This window comes from Hippopotamus amphibius, chromosome 11, assembly GCF_030028045.1.
Source record: "Hippopotamus amphibius kiboko isolate mHipAmp2 chromosome 11, mHipAmp2.hap2, whole genome shotgun sequence".
Classification (NCBI taxonomy): domain Eukaryota; kingdom Metazoa; phylum Chordata; class Mammalia; order Artiodactyla; family Hippopotamidae; genus Hippopotamus; species Hippopotamus amphibius.
This window is the reverse complement of record NC_080196.1, coordinates 74,006,447-74,025,046: the sequence shown is the minus strand read 5'-3', so window position 1 is coordinate 74,025,046 and position 18,600 is coordinate 74,006,447. Positions and strand designations below refer to the sequence as shown.

At 43.8% G+C, this 18,600-nt stretch overlaps 1 protein-coding gene across 4 annotated transcripts in view; it reads left to right on the top strand.

Moving 5' to 3' along the window:
• Positions 1-4,274: 4,274 nt before the first annotated feature.
• Positions 4,275-18,600, top strand: part of LAMA3 (laminin subunit alpha 3) — a 216,759-nt gene continuing 202,433 nt past the window's right edge. For all 4 annotated transcript variants that reach the window (XM_057698310.1, XM_057698305.1, XM_057698304.1 and 1 more), the window contains exon 1: positions 4,275-4,562. In XM_057698310.1, coding sequence (XP_057554293.1) covers positions 4,275-4,562 — 288 coding nt within the window. The remainder of the gene's footprint in view (positions 4,563-18,600) is intronic.

Here is an 18,600-nt window from a genome sequence, read left to right as displayed (position 1 = left end):
TGTGCTTGGGACACTTCACACCTCACATGGGCCTCACCCAGGTAACTTTTTCTCCCAGAGTCCTCCTAGGAGCATGAACTGAGAATCAGAAGGTCTGGTCCTGCTTATTATTCCTATTTTTCTTAAAGCATGGGCAAGTCATTTAACTTCTTCGAGCATCAAGTTCCCCCATGAAAACATAAGAGCCCCATTTTGCTTTAAAAACACGTGTGCCTTCTATTTGCTGCCTTAGTGTTTAAAAGCACGTGCTCATGGGACGTCCCTCATGGTGCAGCGGTTAAGAATCTGCCTGCCAATGCAGGGGACACAGGGTTTGATCCCTGGTCCTGGAAAATTCCACAAGCCGAGGAGCAACTGAGCCCTTGTGCCACAACTACTGAGCCTGTGCTATAGAGCCTGTGTGCCACAACTACTGAAGCCTGTATGCCTAGAGCCTGTGCTCTGCAACAAGAGAAGCCACCACAATGAGAAGCCCGCATACGGCAACGAAGACCCAACACAGCCAATAAATAAATACATTTATTAAAAAAGAAAAGCACTTGCTCATACATTTCTTCATTTAAACTTCAGAGCGGCCCTTCTCCCCTCTCCCACCAAAGTGTCATTAGTCCCATCATATTTCCCTTATCTAGAATGATGGAGGGTAGGTGCTCTGGGGATGTTTGTTTTGGATTCATAGTCTTCAGAGAGAGCACTTTACTAACAGATAGGAACTTGAGATACATAGCTTTTATTTGTTCCTCTTTAAAGCTGTTCTCAGCGGGCAAACACACCTATTGTGCTCTGACTTCACAAAGTTATTTTTAAACTGAGATGCCGATGTGAAGTCAATGATGTTACATACCTTCTGACTAGGGAGTGTAATAAAACACATCAAAGAGAAACGCTGTCATGTACAATACAGCAATGTGTGTGTCATGCTCGTAATCGTTGCCTTTTGGAGCAAAATATGAAGTTCTATGAGGAAGAAGTGTTGATCTGAATCCACAGATGGTGGGTTCTGCTGCTGAGGATTCTGACATCAGAACCTCCCAGTGAACCCCCCGCCTGGCCTCGTGGGGAGTTATAGGCTGAGAAGAGCTTCTTCAACATAGACTTTGCCTTCTTATTTGGCTATTGATAAAATAATCTTGGAATCTTAGCTGTTTGTGGAACGTTTTCCTTCAAATAATCTTGTCTGGAAGGACTTTATAAAAACGATGTACAATCTTTCCTGCAATCTTGTTTCATTGATTTAGATAGGACCATACCACCTTGGCAGGACTATTCCAGGTAGTGCAGGGCATTCCTTCAGTTGATTTATTAAAATATGACAGTTCTTATTAGGGCAAATCAGTGTAGGTTCATGATTGGAAAAATTTTAAAAATATAGACAAAGCAAAAAGAATATAAACAAAAAGTCCCTTCCCTCCAGCACATCTATTCACTCTTGAACATCTACTTGTATAGCCTTCAAAATCTTTCCAATCTGCTTTCATACACACACTCGCACAATTCATATATACTTTTTATATATAATATACATTTCAGTTCTGCAAAAATTCTTTTCTAATAACAGCTATATTAAGATATAATTCACATAACATAAATTGACTTTTAAACTGGATGATTCAGTGTTTTTTAGTATTGCAGTTGACCCTTGAACAATGTGGGGGTTAGGGGTGCTGACTGCCCCTCCAGCTGAAAATCCAAGTGTAACTTTACATTTGGCCCTCTGTAGTCCCAGTTCTGCATCAAGGACTATGTAGTATTGTAGTACTTATTTATTGAAAAAAAAATCCATGTATAAGTGGACCCATGCAGTTCAAATCCATGTTGTTCAAGCATCAACTTTATATTCACAGAGTTGTACAACCATCACCCCTATCTAATTCCAGAGCATTTGCATTATTCAAAAAAAAAACCCCATATCCATTAGCACTTTCTCCTCATTACAACATGTGGCTTTTCTGTCTGACTTCTTACACCTAGTGTAATGTTTTCAAGGTTCATTTATGTTGTAGCATGTGTCAGAACTTCATTCTTTTTTCATAGCTGAATGATATTCCGTTGTATGGATATACCACATTTTGTTCATCCCTTCACGAGTTAATGAGTATTGAATTGTTTTCACTTTTTGGCTATGAGGAATATTGCTATGAACATCCATGTACACCTTTTTGTGTGGATAATGTTTTCAGTTCTCTTGAATATATACTTAGGATTGGAATTGCTAGGTCCCATGGTAACATTATTTAAATGGTAAAGTTTTGCACTTCTTTTGTGAAATTTATTCCTAAGAATTTTATACTTTTTGATTCTATTGTAAATGGAATCGCTCTTAATTTCCTTTTGGATGGTTTGTTTAGCATTTAGAAATAGTTAATTTTTGCACATGTATGTTATTTTACATCCTTTCCTTTCCTTTAAAATTTTGTGAACATCTTTCTATGCCAGAAAATACACTGCTATAACATCATTTTATTGACTTTATAGTATTTCACTATATGGATATACCATAATTTATTTACCCAACTCCTTACTATTGGACATTTAGGTTCTTCTAAACTTAAAAAATTGTAAATATATCTGCTAAGTCCTTGCCATTAAATCTTTGCAAACTTCCTTAACTATTTCCTGGATATAAACCTGTACAAGTGAAATTGTTAAGGCAAAATATATGCAAGTTGAAGTCATTTGCTAAGCACTGCAAAAATTGCCCTCCTGAAAGGTTATACAGTTTTCACTTCTACCAAGGTTATTAGAATTGATTCCCTGAATTCTCTTCAACTTTCAGTTTTATCATTAAAAAAAAAAAATCTTTGCCAGTTTAATAGGTGAAACATGTCTTAATGGTGTTATGCTTGCATTTCAATTCTCAGAAAGATAAAAAAATTTTCATATGTTTATTAGCTTAAAAATTAATTTTCCTGTTAATTGTTAGGTTTCTTAGCCCCTAGTTTTCAGCTTTTTCTACTTATTTTGTAAAAGCATTTATATATTAAAGTCATTAATCATAAGCCATTTATGGCATACATTTTTTCCTCCCTCATTTGTTTTCTATTTTTGTTTGGTTTGCTTTTTGATGTACACATTTTTATTTTTTAGGTAGTCAATTTATCAGTCTTTACAGTTTCTCTTTGTGTTATGCTCACAAATTCCTTTCCCCTTTTTTTTATTTCTAACGAACAGAAGATTAAATAGACACCCTTCCTTCTACAACATATCTCGGTATTTAATAAATATATTGGTTAGTTCTTTCAAACTCTTCCATTTTAATACCCATCTCAATCTTTGTTCAAGCAGTGCTCTCACACCCTCCCTCTTTCCTTCTCTGTGCTTGGAAGCTCTAGTCCTTCCTCCGGGGCACTATTGTCCGTCCTGGCCTGCAGCAGCCACACCCTCCTCTAATTCTTAGAGGACCTCTGCGCTTGGTGAGGTATCCTGCGCACAAGACCAACCCTCAGCCCTGTGAGGTGGGGGGTTCGCATCCTCTCCCCAGAGGTCAACGTGACAGCTCGAGTAATACACTCAGCATCTCTGTTTACCTGTAAAATATAGCAGATTGCGCATCTGAAGGATTTCCTCCAAGGTTCCTTTACATCTTGGCAAACTGCAACTTGCGCTTGTGGCTGTCTTTAAATTGTGTACGTTCTGCCACTCCCAGGTCCCCAGAGCTCCTTTGATCCCACACTCAGTATGCGTCTGCAGTGCCACAGATATCGTTGGCGCACAGTGTCTGAGAATTGACGGGACTTGTCCTTTGACAACTGATACTCATCTGGGAAACCACGATGTCTTCGGTGTAGGTTCTGCAGGCAGTGGCAGTTGCCTCTGCTGTCTCACCCCGTTCGCCAGAAGCCTCCTTGCCCCTGGCCGAGGTCCACCGTGAGGCTCTGCAGAAGAGGACTATCGGATCTCTGCCCTGGCCGTGGGGAGGTGGCGCCGTCCGAGCCCCCGCGGGAGTGGGCGCCGGGACACGCCTTTCGCCCTCCCGGCGCGCGAAGTTTGCAGCGCGCCGCGCGCTGGCGGAGCCGACGTCCGCGGGCCGAGGCCGGGCGCTGTCAGTTCCTGATCCGGCGGGTGCCCGCTCCCGCCGCCGCACGTTCCAGACCCGGGGAGCCGCCCCTCGCCGCGGGCTCCCGGCGCGTGGGGCGCGGGCGCGCATCCGCCGCCGCCGCCGCCGCCCACACCCGGGCCGCGCTCGCTGGTCGCGCAGAGGATCGTGCGCCGGGAACGCCGTGCCCCCGAGCCCCTCCGCGGGCCGCCGGGGCAGGAGGACCGCGCGCGGCGGGATGGCGGCGGCCGGGCGGGCTCGGGGCTGGGCACCACGGGCCGCGCTGCCGCTGCTGCTGCCGCTGCTGCTGCCGCTGCCGCCCGCCGGGGGCGCGGCCGCTCGGGACCCCCCGGCCCCGGCTCGGCTCAGCCTGCACCCGCCCTACTTCAACCTGGCCGAGGCGGCGAGGATTTGTGCCACCGCCACCTGCGGCGAGCGGGAGCCCGGCGGCGCGCGGCCCGGGCCCGAGCTCTACTGCAAGTTGGTGGGGGGGCCCACCGCCCCGAGCGGCGGCCACACCATCCAGGTAAGGTCCCGGGACAGAGCGCGGGGTGCGGCGAGGGCGGGCTCCCTCCCCGCTGGCCGGCCTCCCCGGGCGAAGGGGTCAGGTCCTTTCCCCGCACTCTCGTGACCCGAGGCGACCGAGAAGGGCTCCCTCAACCCCTGCGGGGGTCGGCGACCCCGGGAGGTGGGCGCGGTGCCCCGGAGTGGTCCTGGGGAGCACCGCGCTCGTAGGCGCGCCGCTCGGGGCCGGGATGCGTGAAGCGTGCGAGGCGAATGAAGGCTGAGGTTAAGTTTGGGCGAGCCCAGGAGAAGGTCCGAAGCTGCACTCTTGGGATGTATTGAACTGTGGTCCTGTCCTGCCTCCGTCACCCAGGTAGCGCCTGGCCAGGCCTTGAGTCCCCCCTGGGCTTCACCGGCGCCCCTCCTTCGAGGCCTTCATCTCCCCGACCTTATGCAGAGAAGTTGGTGGATCCTGTAGTGTATTTAAAGCGAGGGCTTTTAGATTATATCAGTAGTACCGCTCCCATCTGACCAAAAAGACGCACCTCACCCCACATCGCTGCCTGAAGTGCCACCATCCAGTCACTAGAGGTGAGTGGACAGAGATAGACACGGTGCTCAGAGTCCCTCAGACTCCTACCGCCAATGTCCGTGCAAACGCTAGTGTCGCTGGTGCTTCCTTAGCATCTGGGAGTGTGCCAGGTCCTTGCACACGAGCCTCACAACCGCGCTGGGCGCTGGATCAGGTGAGCAGGTGAAGAAGTGAGACTGTGTCATCACGGAGGACACCTGGATTTGAACCCAGCCCTGTCTCCAGATCCTCTTTACACCAAGCTGTCCTGGCCTCCCTGCCTCTACCGGGAAGTCTTGAGGAAAGTGTTGCCGGAAGAGGGAGTAATTTTGGAGTTTGAGCTCCAAAAGCGAAAGATTATCTTTCCGAGTCTAGATCAATGCTTTAGAAGGTCTTTTAATTAAGCGCTTCCATAAATGACAAGGTGTTGAACATGCAGTATATTCTTATGCAATAGGTGCGAATTTATTTATAAATTATATGCATGTATGACTTTATTAATTTGTGTGTACTATAAACGTACAAAAATATAAATAAAAAATAACAATGAGGAAAATGCTTTTGATTTTCTTTATTAACAGGGCCCAGATAATTTTGCTTGCTCTAAATGTTTTATTTGATTGTGTATAACTAGTTATAAACAAATATGCAAATGTTAATCATATATATAATTATTTTTGACAGGTGTAGTTTAGCACCTATGCTATAGCCATTCAAAGTTGGTTTTACATTAATACTGGAACTTAGTGTTGTCGTCACTGGAAAAATATCTCAAAAATATGTAGGTTCTAAAGAGAGAACTGCATTGACTCCTGAGTTCCAGGACCAGCTGCATACTTTAGAGTCTGTTGCAAAATGAAAGTGTGGAGCTGCTTGTTCAAAAATTATGAATTTCAAGATGTGGTGATAGCAGAGCATTAAACTAAGTGAGAGGCCTGAGTGGGACCCTGTGAGAGTTTCCTAAATCATAATACTCATATTTCTGCTCCATCCTCCAATTATTCTAAAAGTTTTTTAAGTAGAAACTTGGCCAGTATATGTTCATTTTTCAGGTGGAATTCAGTACTTCCTGGTAGGACAGTGTTGTGTTTTAATGCTATAAACAATAGATTCAGAGTTCGCTCTTCATTTGAAAAATATTGAAATATGTTACAAAAGTCTGTTTCTGTGTTTTTAAAATGTGCAAATATAAGAACTTCTAGAGTAAGACCATTCCGTCTTTTCAGCAACAAAAGATGACACATTTCCAGACATCTATTTTTCAAAACGCTCTTTCCAAAGCACGCATTTCTTTAGAACGGTATTTACTTTTCCACACATTTTTAAAACATCACCTTTTCTTTGATGGAACAAAGTACTTCTATTGTTTTGTAAATATCTATCAGGAAGTATATTACCGGCAGTTACTTGTCATCCCAGCGAAAGTCAGCCAATTTGGAATTTCTGTGCAAAAAAAAAAAAATATAACTCATTTTTAAATTTCAGAGGTCTTTTAAGTAATTTTCCATGAGAAAATCAGTGAACCTGTATAGTTGAAAGTATTTCATGATGACTTCCCATTTCAGTACAATGTTGTAACTGTTCTGCTACTTAGGAGAATAGAATCCACATGTCCACTTTACCAGGTGCACATAAGCTTCTTGTGTCCTGATCAGATGATAGCCTGGTGGAACCTCTCCTCTTCCCTTGAATAGACACTGAGGACTCTTGTGACCCACGTACTTGTGGACTGGGTGAAGGCTTTTAGGCAATCTGTATATTAAATATTAGAAATATTGAATTTCTTCATTTTAAGTAAAATAAACAGTTTTAATATTCCCTTCTTGCACCCCCACTAGATTGCCTGGCACACTCAACTTTGGAAAGAATTGTTCTAATCGTGGGGGGAGTAAATGTAAGGAGAAGAAAGTTATCAAGGAAATTTTCAGCTGTCTCTTCTGCCTCAGATTTGCCTAGAAATGGGCCAACTCTCATTCTCCTCGGCTGGTATTTTTATTGTCATAAGTTGGCACTACTGTTTTGGGAAGTTCAGAAAACTCATGTTTCTTATTCCAATTGAGTTTCCAGAATAGGTGCTTAAACCTGGGCCCACGGGCCTAGATAGAGTAGGAAGTGGCTTTCTGAGGTCACTCAGCTGACTGCATTTCTGGCCAAGGTGTAGCCTGCAGGAAAAGAATGCTATCTGGTGTTATGCCTTATGCTTCTCTAAAAATAAGGGGTGAATAAAAATGCTTTCTGCTTTCACAGTTGAGGGCCTGAGCAGGTGCACTGATTGTCGATGTGAGAGGTTCTCACGTAATGAGGAGAGGAGAGAAGCACGTTGGAGACAAGAAGGAGAAGGCAAATTCCAGAACCTGGGCTGTTAGACACTTGTTCTAGCCCAGTGTTGGCAGCAGCTAGTGCAGACCTGCCTTTCAGAAACGTGAGGTGGGAGATGGGTGGAGGAAGGGAGGAGAGATTATCATTAATCAAGTGGCTGTACCTGAGTGGTGATCTTCTTGGCTCTGCTCATGTACAGCTCAGGATGGGAAATGGGGAAGAGTTAGAGAAAATAGTTCTACTTCTTTGAAGTTTCTAAAAATAAATCTTTAGGGGACAGAGTTTAGAATTTCAGGCCAAAAGGGTTTTGCAAAAAATGTAAAAAATGGATAAAAGTCACATCTTAGAAAAAAGCCCGGGTTTATGGTCCTGATTCTATATTAACAATGCTGATACTTGAACAGTAGCGTGTCAACAGGCAGAGCGCTCAAAAAGTCTGCATTTTGTTTGTTGGGTGAAAAATGTTTGCTGTGGTTTCTCTGAACTTAAGGTTCATTAAATAAGATTTTATATACTTGTTACTGCTCAGACATTAAGTTTTTGGTGTTTGAGAGCTCTGTGATTCAGGGATCCTGTCTGTCTGGTTTACAACTCTCTCTCCAGTGATGAGTGCAAAGCCTGGAACAGAAGAGGCGCTCAGGAAATATTGAATGAAAGGATGGTGGAGTGAAGATACAGTTGAAGGCTGTAAAGAAGCTAACATAAAGAGTAGACAAGAAAAATATGCAGATTAATTCTATTATGATGAAAAGTAATCACAACCAAAATATGTCCCAATTTGTGCTTTAATTTTAAATGTTTACTTAGTTATGGAATGTAAAGACATTATTACAGTTGGCCTTCAGTATCCTTGAATTTCGCATCCATGGATTCAACCAACTGTGGGTCAAAAATACGTGGGAGAAAAGAAATCCAGAAAGTTCTCCAAAGCAGAACTCAAATTCGCCCTATGCTGGCAACTATTTACATAACATTTACATTGTATTAGGTATTACAGGTAATCTGGAGATGATTTAAAGTACGAGGGAGAATGTGCATACGTTATATGCAAATCCTATACCATTTTATTTATATAAATTGGTTCCTGCAGCCAATCCTTCACGGATACCAAGGGAGGACTGAATTTACTGACACCTGATAGAGATGATAAAATGGAAGTGTAAGGCTATGTTGAAAATATAACCTGTGTTTGGTTTAGCTTGACATAAGCACTATGCTCACAAGAAGTGAAGTGCATATATTTACCAAACATAGGGTCTTTTTTTTTCCTGGCCACACTGCACAGCTTGCGGGATCTTAGTTCCCTGACCAGGGATCGAACCTGTGTCTCTTGCATTGGAAGCACGAAGTTACCACTGGACCGCCAGGGAATTCCCAGCAAACATATGATCTTGACTTTGTACATTGACAGTTCAATATATCTTTTATATGTTCTTTCAGTGCACTTTGATTTAACCTGAATTTGTATTTAACCTGAATTTGTATTTAACCTGAATGATATTGATAGAGAAGTACACACACCTGACTTATTGCTAAGAGTGAGAGTGCTTGCCACAAAAAAGTCCCAGTTGTGTGTTTGTGTAACTTGGACTAATAGCCATAAACAAGAAACTCGGCTTCACTAAGGCTCTGTTTATAGAACTATTGTGAAAGAGAGCCATTTGTTAACTTCAACAAGGGCCTTTTCCTCTGTGAAACTGGCGTGCAAATTTTCGGGAAATATGAGACATTTACTTTGTCCATTGATATGTTTGTAATGATTATTAACAGTTATTTTGAAACTTCGGACAGATGATTACGGTCAGCAATACAGGATAAATCATCCTTTTAAAAGTGATTTTCCTAATAGTTGTTTTGTGTTTGTAGACAGTAGCCAAAGTTTAGCAATGAAAGTTTACATACAAATCATTCGAAGCAAACCCAAATGTTTTCCTTCCGAAAGCCAAGCTCACTCACTAGCGAAGAAACATTGCAAATATGTGTCTTCTCAGCAATTTAAATTTGTGCCTCGAAACATCACAGATTATTGGAGCTTGTGGACCTTCAGGGTTGCCGGTGAAGAGTTAGAACTGGGAATGATCAGTCCTTGAGTTGCAAGGTTTTACTTCATGGTCTGAATTACTTGTGCCATTGACAGTGTGGATCATTTAATCTGAGAAAAAGAAATATACAGTCATAGGGAGAGGAGAGGACAAAAAGTTATTAATTTCAGCCCCATCCTTATAAGATCACTGCACCTAAACCACTACAGAAAGATAGCTGTGTGTGTTTTACATCTTTAGTACACATATGAATGTGAAAGCTACACATTTTCTGTACATCTTTTATTAAAAGTAGATTGGGACATGAGTCATTTTTAACAGCTTTATTGAAGCATAATTTAAATGCCATAACATGCATCCAGTGTAAGTTCGAATTCAGTACTTTTTAGTAAGTTTATAGAGTTGTGCAACTATCACTAGAATCTAGTTTTAGAACACACACACACGTATATGTAAGCATATGTATATATATATATTTACATCCATGCTGCCCGTCTCTGCTTTTAATCGGTACGTCTAATCCATTTACATTGAAAGTGATTACTCATAATGAAGGACATATTTCTGCCATTTTGCTATTTGTTTCCTATATGTCATATTTTTTTTTGGTTACTCAGTTCCTCTGTTACAACTTTCTTTTGTGTTTATTTTTCTAATGTACCATTTTAACTTCCTCCTCATTTCCTGTTTGGTAAATTTTTAAAAGTTATTTTCTTAGTGCTTACTCTGGGGATTACAATTAACTCCCTAAATTTACAACAATCCAATTTGAGTTGATATCTACTTAGTTTCAATAACATCCAAAACTCTGCTCCTATACAGGTCTGTCCCTCCCTTTTATGATGTTATTGTCACAAATTACATCTTTACACACTGTTGCCCCTCAAGATCAAAACGTAATTATTGTCCTGTGCACTTGTCTTTTAAATCATGTCAAAAAAAAAAGTTATAAACCAAAAATACAATAATGCTGGCTTTTGTATTTACCTGTGTAGTTACCTGTACTGGTGTTCTGTATTTCTTTGTATGGCTTCGAGTTACTGTCTAGCGTCCTTTATTTCAGCGTGAAGGACTCCCTTTAACATTTCTTGTAGGGCAGGTCTACTAGCGGCAAACTCCTTCAACTTTTATTTGGGAATGTCTTAATTTCTCCCTTAGTTTTGAAGAATAATTTTACTAGAATAGAATTCTTGACAGACAGTATTTTCCTTTCAGCACTTTAAATATATCATCTCACTGCCATCTGGCTTCCACGGTTTCCAATGAAAAACAGATTGTTAACCTTTTTTAAAAAAAGTATTTATTTATTTATTTGGCTGTATCAGGTCTTAGTTGAGGCTCATGGGATCTTCGTTGCGTCAGGCAGTATCTTTTGTTGCAGCTCATAGGCTCTCATTGTGGCAGGAGGCCTTAATTACACCAAGGCATGTGAGATCTTAGTTCCCCGATCAGGTATCGAACCTTTGTCCCCTGCATCGGGGGGCAGATTCTTAACCACTGGACCACCAGGGACGTTCCTAGATTGTTGGTCTTATTGAGAATTCCTTATATGTGATGAATTGCTTCTCTCTTGCTGCTTTCAAGATTTTCTCTTTGTCTTTTGACAGTTTGATTATAATGTGTCTTGGTATGGATCTTTCTGTAGATGACTAATTGTTTTATGGCCTAATTTTCTTAAAAGACCAGGGAAGCTCCTGTGAGAGAAAATACAATATCACCTCACTGTCCATATTGTCAAACTACTCTCACTTAGAGATGAAGAACTCTGGCTCTGACATCATGTAGACCTGAGTTTGAATTCTAACTCTACCAGCGCTCTGACCTTGGAAAATTGCAAAATCTCAGTTTTCTCATTTATAAAACAGTATTAATAATAGTGTATCTTACAGGCTTATTGGGAGGACAAAAGCACTTCATATGTTTCTTGGCACATAGTTAGTGCTCAATAAACGTGTTTTTTCATGGAGTGAAAAAATTCTTGGTAAGACTTCTAAAGTGGTAAGCTACAAAAAATGATTTGTCACAATAGTCATTTCAAATTTTTGAGTAACAAGTTCTTTTAATAATGAAACGCACAGTGCATTATACACTGAACACATTTGGCATGCTAAATAATCCACAGGCATAAAGACTTATAGCCTTCTATAGAATAGTAATGTTAAATTGTTTTGGTAATGTATTAATAACTAGTTCAGGTATTATTTATCTATGTAGGGACTATATTTATTTATATACTTTCTGGTACCACAGGATGTTCCAGGGTCACTTTTAATTTTCTTTGCTTCAGTGTTGGAACTAACTGCTTTTCCAAAAAGCTCTGGTTTTTGTTGTTGTTGTTGTTTTGTTTTGTTTTTTCAAATTGAGTGTGGTATGTAGGGACCGTGATCTGGATATGAGCTGTGCTCGTTGTTACCGGTCTGTCATCACTTCTAGGCCCTTTCAGTGGACAGAGCTAGGACTTAGATGTATATCTACTAACCCCTATATATATACACACCGTACGCACATTTTTATCAGCTAAAGTAACATTTTGGGGGAGGTATTAATTTTTTAAGGTGAATTTTAGTAGCACTAATCCATTCTTCCAGGTCAGAAACGTATTTCCTGTTGTGATTTAGGCTTTCATGAAACCTGTGCTAACTTTTGCTCAACTTTCTGGAACCATTTGCCTAGTGAGGAAAAGGTTTATTAAGTGGTACCTCAGTGGTCTTAGTCAATAGAGCTGCCTGCGTTGTGCTGTGTATATGGGCTCCTGGCCAAGGGGGCTGAGAATCCAGCCCAGGCAAGGCTGTATCTGCTCAGAGGCAGGGAGTCTTTTTCTGCTTCTTAAAAAAGAGCTGTTTGCATGAGCTAGCAGATCCTTGATTAGATCCTCCTGCCAGCAGGGTGGAACCTGCCCTGGGGAGAGCCAACTCACTGAGTCCCATGTGTCCTGCCAGTTTCTCAATGTCATAAGCATATTGTACTCTCTCAGTTGTTTTCCTATCCTAGATGCTTAGAAAATCCATGTGGAAGTAATAAATCAATATTAGCTTGAGAGAAATATTGGTTTTAGTTAGATTTTCTATGCATATCTTAACTGTGGGGTATAGAAGTAATTCTCTATTACTTTCAAGTTGCACTATATACTGTGTCCATGAGTGATGCCAAATCAGGAAGGGGGCAGAATAGGGAGAACAGCCTAGTAACCAGGAGACTTGCTCCCCTGTGTAGTGCAGAGTATGAATTTAACACTTCTGATTCCCGGCACTGTTCTAAAGCACCTTTCACAAACTGACTTCTTAATCCTCATGACCATTTATGAAGGAGGTACACGTAGCATGCTCATTGTGCAAATGAAGAAACTGAGGCATAGAGAGGCTTCCCATGATTTGTTCAAGGTCACGCAGCTAGTATGTGGTGAAGCCAAGGTACTCTGGCTGCAGAGTTCATGCTCTTACCTGCGATGCTGAGCTGCCACTGCCCAGCCCACTGCTCTTCCCTCAGAGTCCCAGCCAAACTCCGTGCCACCTCGCTGACTCCAGTCACGGCCCTGGAGCCACTGATTTTCAGGTCTGTATCCTTATTACATCATGAGCTTCCTGAGGGTGGGGCTGCATTTTCTTGCTGTTCGTCTTCCCTGCGGCAGCTTATCGTAGACACTTCAGAGATGCTTTTGGGAGAAATGTTCAAAGGGCAGCACCATCATAGAATTTTCCTACTAGAGCAACACCTTGATGAAAGTGCTGTTTGATGAAAACAGAAACAAAAAACAAAACAAACCTGTCTCGCAACAACCTGCCTTTGGAAGACAGGCGTGGCCCTGGTGCATTGAATTTCAAAGTAGAGGTGCCTGATGCAGTGTCTGAGACCAGTGACTAGGACTGGGCCACCAGTAGCTGGAAGAGGCAGGGAAGGATCCTTCCTGTGCAGGTTTCAGAGAGAGCAGGGCCCTGCCAATGCCTTGATTTCAGACTTTCAGCTTCCAGAGCTGTGAGACAATAAATTCCTGTTGTCCTAAGCCACCCAGTGTGTGCTGCTTTGTTATGGCAGCTCGTCTTAGTCCATTTGGGCAGTAACAAAAAATAGATTGGATAGCTTATAAACAACAGCAATTTATTTCTCACAGTTCTGGAGGCTGGGAAATCCAAGGTCAAGGTGTGGGCAGATTCAGTGTTGGGTGAGGACCCACTTCCTGTTCACTGATGGCTGTTTTTTTGCTGTCCTCCCAAGGTGGGAGGGGTGAGGGATCTCTCCAGGGCCTCTTTTATAAGGGCACTGATTCCATTTATGTAGGCGGAGCCCTCATCCTAATACCATCATCTAGTGGATGAGGTCTTAACATATGAATCTGGGGGGACACATATAGAGTCCCTAGAAATAGCTTCAGCTTTAAGCCTCTTGGTCACTCAGCAGTGTTTATTGAGTAGCGTGTGAGTTACCTGTGTGTGGGAGGGTGGAGGATGGGGGCGCTGCATGAGGCTCTTGGATGCTTCCAGGCTCTCTGCTTTTCAGACTCTGCAATCTGATAACTCGAAACTAGTCCCTGAACAGAACAGGGAGAGCTCTTGGTTGAACAAGTATTTAGGGATCACCCACATTGAAAGTAATTCTTAAATATGAAGAGCATATCAGCGGGACATAAGGGAAGGACTGCCTAATGCAGGTGGAGTGGTGGGAGTTTGGGGACTCTGGACACCGTGAGCTGCACAGAGCCCAGTGGTTGAGTGATTCCTTTACTAGTGAGGGCTCTGGGGGCTGCAACAGGGGAAGGATGGGGTGGGACTGCAGTGAAAGGCCCAGCTCCCTATGTCCTGTGATCGGCTCTGCAGAGACTGAATATGGCTGAGGATTTTTGTGCATGAGACATTGGTGGCAAAGATTCTATGCAAGGTAGTTTGCATAGTGATTTGATGAGAACAGAAAAATTTTAGACTTTCCAAGTTTCCTATATGCCTCATCTGTTTCTACCTGGCATTCCTATTGCATTGTGACGCTGATCACTTAATGTGACACTGAATTTCAGGTGTTTTTAATGAACCAGAAAAAGTAGCAGAAATTGCTGAGAGACCTCGTTAGGAAAATCTTTTAGGAAGGTTGCCATGAAGTAGCTGAGTTTTTTTTTCTTTTTTTTCCTCTTGTTTTATTTCATTATCTTTTAGGCCAAAGAGTAGATTCTTATTTAAATAAAAATATACCCGTTGAAGGCGCTTTTTCTAATAGAAATACTAGGCCCTGATAAAGTTTTCATTCCCTTTCTCTGAGCACCATGCTGGCTTTGAAGTAGCTCTTTGTACCCCTCACACACCTGGTGTTGCACGCAGCCACCTTTTCCTTTGATTAGTTGCTGGCTTTGGTGCTGGAGTGTGGTTTTTCTGTGGCTGTTACAGATAGCAACTGTCACTGTAGCTTAGGAGGACCATAGCTGAAAGAGTAAATCTGCTTGATTAACCACAAGGAAGACGAGGCCAAGGGCCTTCACAATCATGACAGGAGTGTTTGTAACCGATGGTTCTCCATCTTCACTGGAGACAAAATACAAAGGGTGGTGTAGCGTGCCAGCACGAAGGATTGAGGTCAGCTGTGGTCAGAAGGACTGCCTTCCGTGCACCGCACCACTGAAAGGATTTTCAAAGACGTGGGCGAGGAGGCCATCTCTGGGTCCGAACCCTCTGTGTGATCTTTTAGGCTCCATCATAGCCAATCCCAAGGCTTTGCTTGGGGCCTTACGCAGGCAGCTGCCCTCCCCCACACCAGTGCCCTGCAGGTTGCTGGAGGCAGCTGCAGTCAAGGAGTCGGGCCCCCGTGGACGAGCCGTGCTCACATACACCTCCGCACTCTCCACCCTGGAGCCGCTGTTCGGAGGCCTCCACTGAGACTCCTTTTTGGGGTGCTGTTGGGGTGCTGTGGCTGAGGCCCTTTCCCCCACTCTGACTTGGTACTCGACGCTGTTCTACGCCTCTCTGTGCCCCACCCTCAACGCCCTGGGCCCATGAAAGGGCAGGAGCCTTTTGTTTGGGGCTCCTGGGCAGTGAGATAATTCTGACACCTTGCCTGGTGTCCGTCCCTGGGGGAAATGGAACCCTGGGGAGCTGGCACCTTTCTCTTTTGCCTCTTGCCTGCACGGCCGGGCACAGGAAATGAGTGGATTTGATCGTTACTTTCAGATTAGCTTGTTGTCCTCCTTGACCACCGAATACCTGGCAGCTCCCCCGGAGCTGGCAGCCTGTCTGTTGTGGATGATCCCTAATGTGGCTTCTTATCAACTAAGGAGGCAACTGCTGCCTGGAAGCACGCTTGCACACGTACTCGTGTGCAATATTCATCCCCTACTATATTTAACCAATATTTATTGACATCTGTGTGCCAGGCGCAGAGGACAGGGATATGATGCGCTGGGAGTAACAGCCATTCCTCACAAGGCAGAAATGGTCCCTCCCTGCCGATCAGCAGCGCAGTGTCACCGGGTCTTGGAAAGAATAAATGGGATTTTGTGATGAAGATGAAAGAGGGAAGCTTCTCCAGTTCAAGTAGATGGAGAAGCTTTTCTAAGGAGCTGTTGCTGGTACAGAAAGCTGAGGGTTGAGAGGAAGCCAGCCCCATGAAGAGGCTGCGAAAATGTGTTCCTGGCAGAGGACAAGCAGGTGCAAGGGCCCTGAGGTGGGAGCATGCTTGGTGTTTCCAGGAACTCAGAAAGCCACGCTGCCCTAGCTGTTACGTGTTTTGCATGTTATCTCTGAGTGACACCTCTGTGTTCTTTCCAGAGTTTATAGACTTCATTTTATTTTTGTATGCATTTATTCCCTTTCTGTCCTCAAAAGAATTTAGGTGAGGATAAAACCTAAAAAGGATGAATGAAAGAGTTGAGGGAGTTGGGACAGTGGGAAAATAAAGTGGTACTGGTTTGGTATTAGTTTGAGGAATGAATCAGGTCAAGATCAGGCTGTCATGAAGACAGTGTCTGGCCCTTAGCGGGCCAGTAGTTGATGGTTGCATGAATAAACTATCAGGACACACCTGCTTTCATAAATCTAGGCTTTGGGATGAAGCTCTAAAGAGGAAGTGCTTTGGGTTTGGGGCACTGAGTGGACAGGCCTAAGCGTGGCCTGGCCCACCTCAGAAACCTGAGTTTCTTTGAGAGCAGACCCACTTACCTGCAGCCACAGGTACCAAGTGACCCCTATTGCCAGCAATATGCCAACACTATGTATAGGGAACAAGAGAATAGAGGGAGAAGAACAAGGAAGAGGGTCATATGGAAACCGTTAAAAAGATAGATTTTACTTGCACACTGTTGATGGGACTGTAAATTGGTGCCGCCACTGTGGAAAATAGTATGGAGTTTTCTCAAAAACTAAAAATAGAACTACCATATGACCCAGCAATTCCACTACTGGGTATATATCCAAAAAAAAAAAAAAAAAAAAGAAAGAAACCAACCCCAAAACACTAATTTGCAAAGATACATGCACCCCAATGTTCATAGCAGCATTATTTACAATAGCCAAGGTATGGAAGCAACCTAAGTGTCCATCAGCAGATGAATGGATAAACACCCCAGTGGTTCCGATGGTGGTGTGGTCACTTTATGGATGGCGTCTCACTGCGTCCTCACAACCACCGTATGAGATTGGCGGTGTTAGCCCGTCTTAACAAAGAGACGATGGAACCCAAGGGAGGCTAAATAATTTGACGAACATTTTGAAGTTGTGACTGGTAGAGGCAGGATCTGGACCCTCATCATTCTACTGTAAAATGCATCACTTTGAAACAAATTAGAAGAAAAAGCCTCTGGAATTTGGCTCGAGTGGACACAGTTTTTCAGTAATAGATATATATTTTGCAGAGATTTGCTTGCCCGCCTTAAAAGAATACACACCTGGAACCAGCCTGGAGCCCCTTGTTTTGTCTCTTCAATCCTTTCCTCCAGGAATCCAGCACACTAGAGGGCAAAGCTCCCCCTGCCCGTGGGGTGAAAGCTGTGGGAGGCCACAGAGCTGGACACTCTCCTGTGCTGAGTGATCGCCCTTCACCCCTCTCTGTGCAGACTTTTAAGTGTGCAGGACATTTACAAAATGCTTGTCTTAGTTGTAGGTCACATGCCGACGTGCTTCGTACCTCTCAGAATGGAGGATGTTCTGGACCAGGTTTTTGCAAAGGAGCAAAAAGTTTGGAAGGGGCGCACCGCAGAATGTTCTCCACCTCAGGGTTCCAGCTGGCTTGGGTCTGGCCACTTGAGACAGTGCCTTTAAAGCACGTACCCTCAGAAGCCTCAGTGAGTGATGGTGGGGAGGAGGGCTCGTGGGGGTCGTGTCACGGGGCCGTTGATGGGTGAGCGTGGTTAGATCTTGCCGTGTTTTCTGTGCCTGCCGCAGGGCACGGGGGCAGCTGAGCTTCTGTCAGACAGTGTTCTCTCCTCAGCTGGGTCTCTTCCCACACATCTGGTCACGGGCAGGTGTTTGGAAAATCACGTAATTGCTCTTGCACTGTGGCCTCACGCTCCATCCAGATGGAAGACGGGGCTCTTTGATGTGGCTTCCAGAGCAGCCGGGCCAGGATGGAAAGCGTACTGAGCTGTGAGTACCGTGGCCAGACTCACACACGGGACCTGGTTCCTGCAGGTCCTGGCTGTGTGGTTTGAGGCCAGACCCTTCGCCTCTGTGAGCCTTCACTTCTGGGCCTTTAGGTCCTGGAGACTTTGTTACGAACCTAAGAGTGTGGTGAAGATTCAGCAGGGAAAGCGGAGTGTCTCTCCTGGGCTCCCATGCCTCATGCTCTCTCGATCCCAGCACCTGCTGGTGACACATCGTGTTTGAGTTACCTCTCTTCTCTCGCACTGAATTTCTTCTGGGGCTGGGTCCAGCTCTTAGTGTTTGTTTCTTTGTTTTTACCCCAGCATTTGACACAGTGCTCCACATATTGGAGGCGATTTGGAAAAACTGAGTAAGTGAATGACTGTTCAGACAATAAAAGAGAAACTGTGTTAGGGAGTAGTGCTTTAACCAACCTCTCTAGTTTCTTAGAGCAAGACTGTTTATGCTGTGCGTTCAGTTGCACAGTATTATATATGAGAGGCATTTGGTTAAGGAGAATCATCGAAAATTCGAGCAACTAGGAGAGACTATTTTTTTCCCCATCTTTCTGAAAAA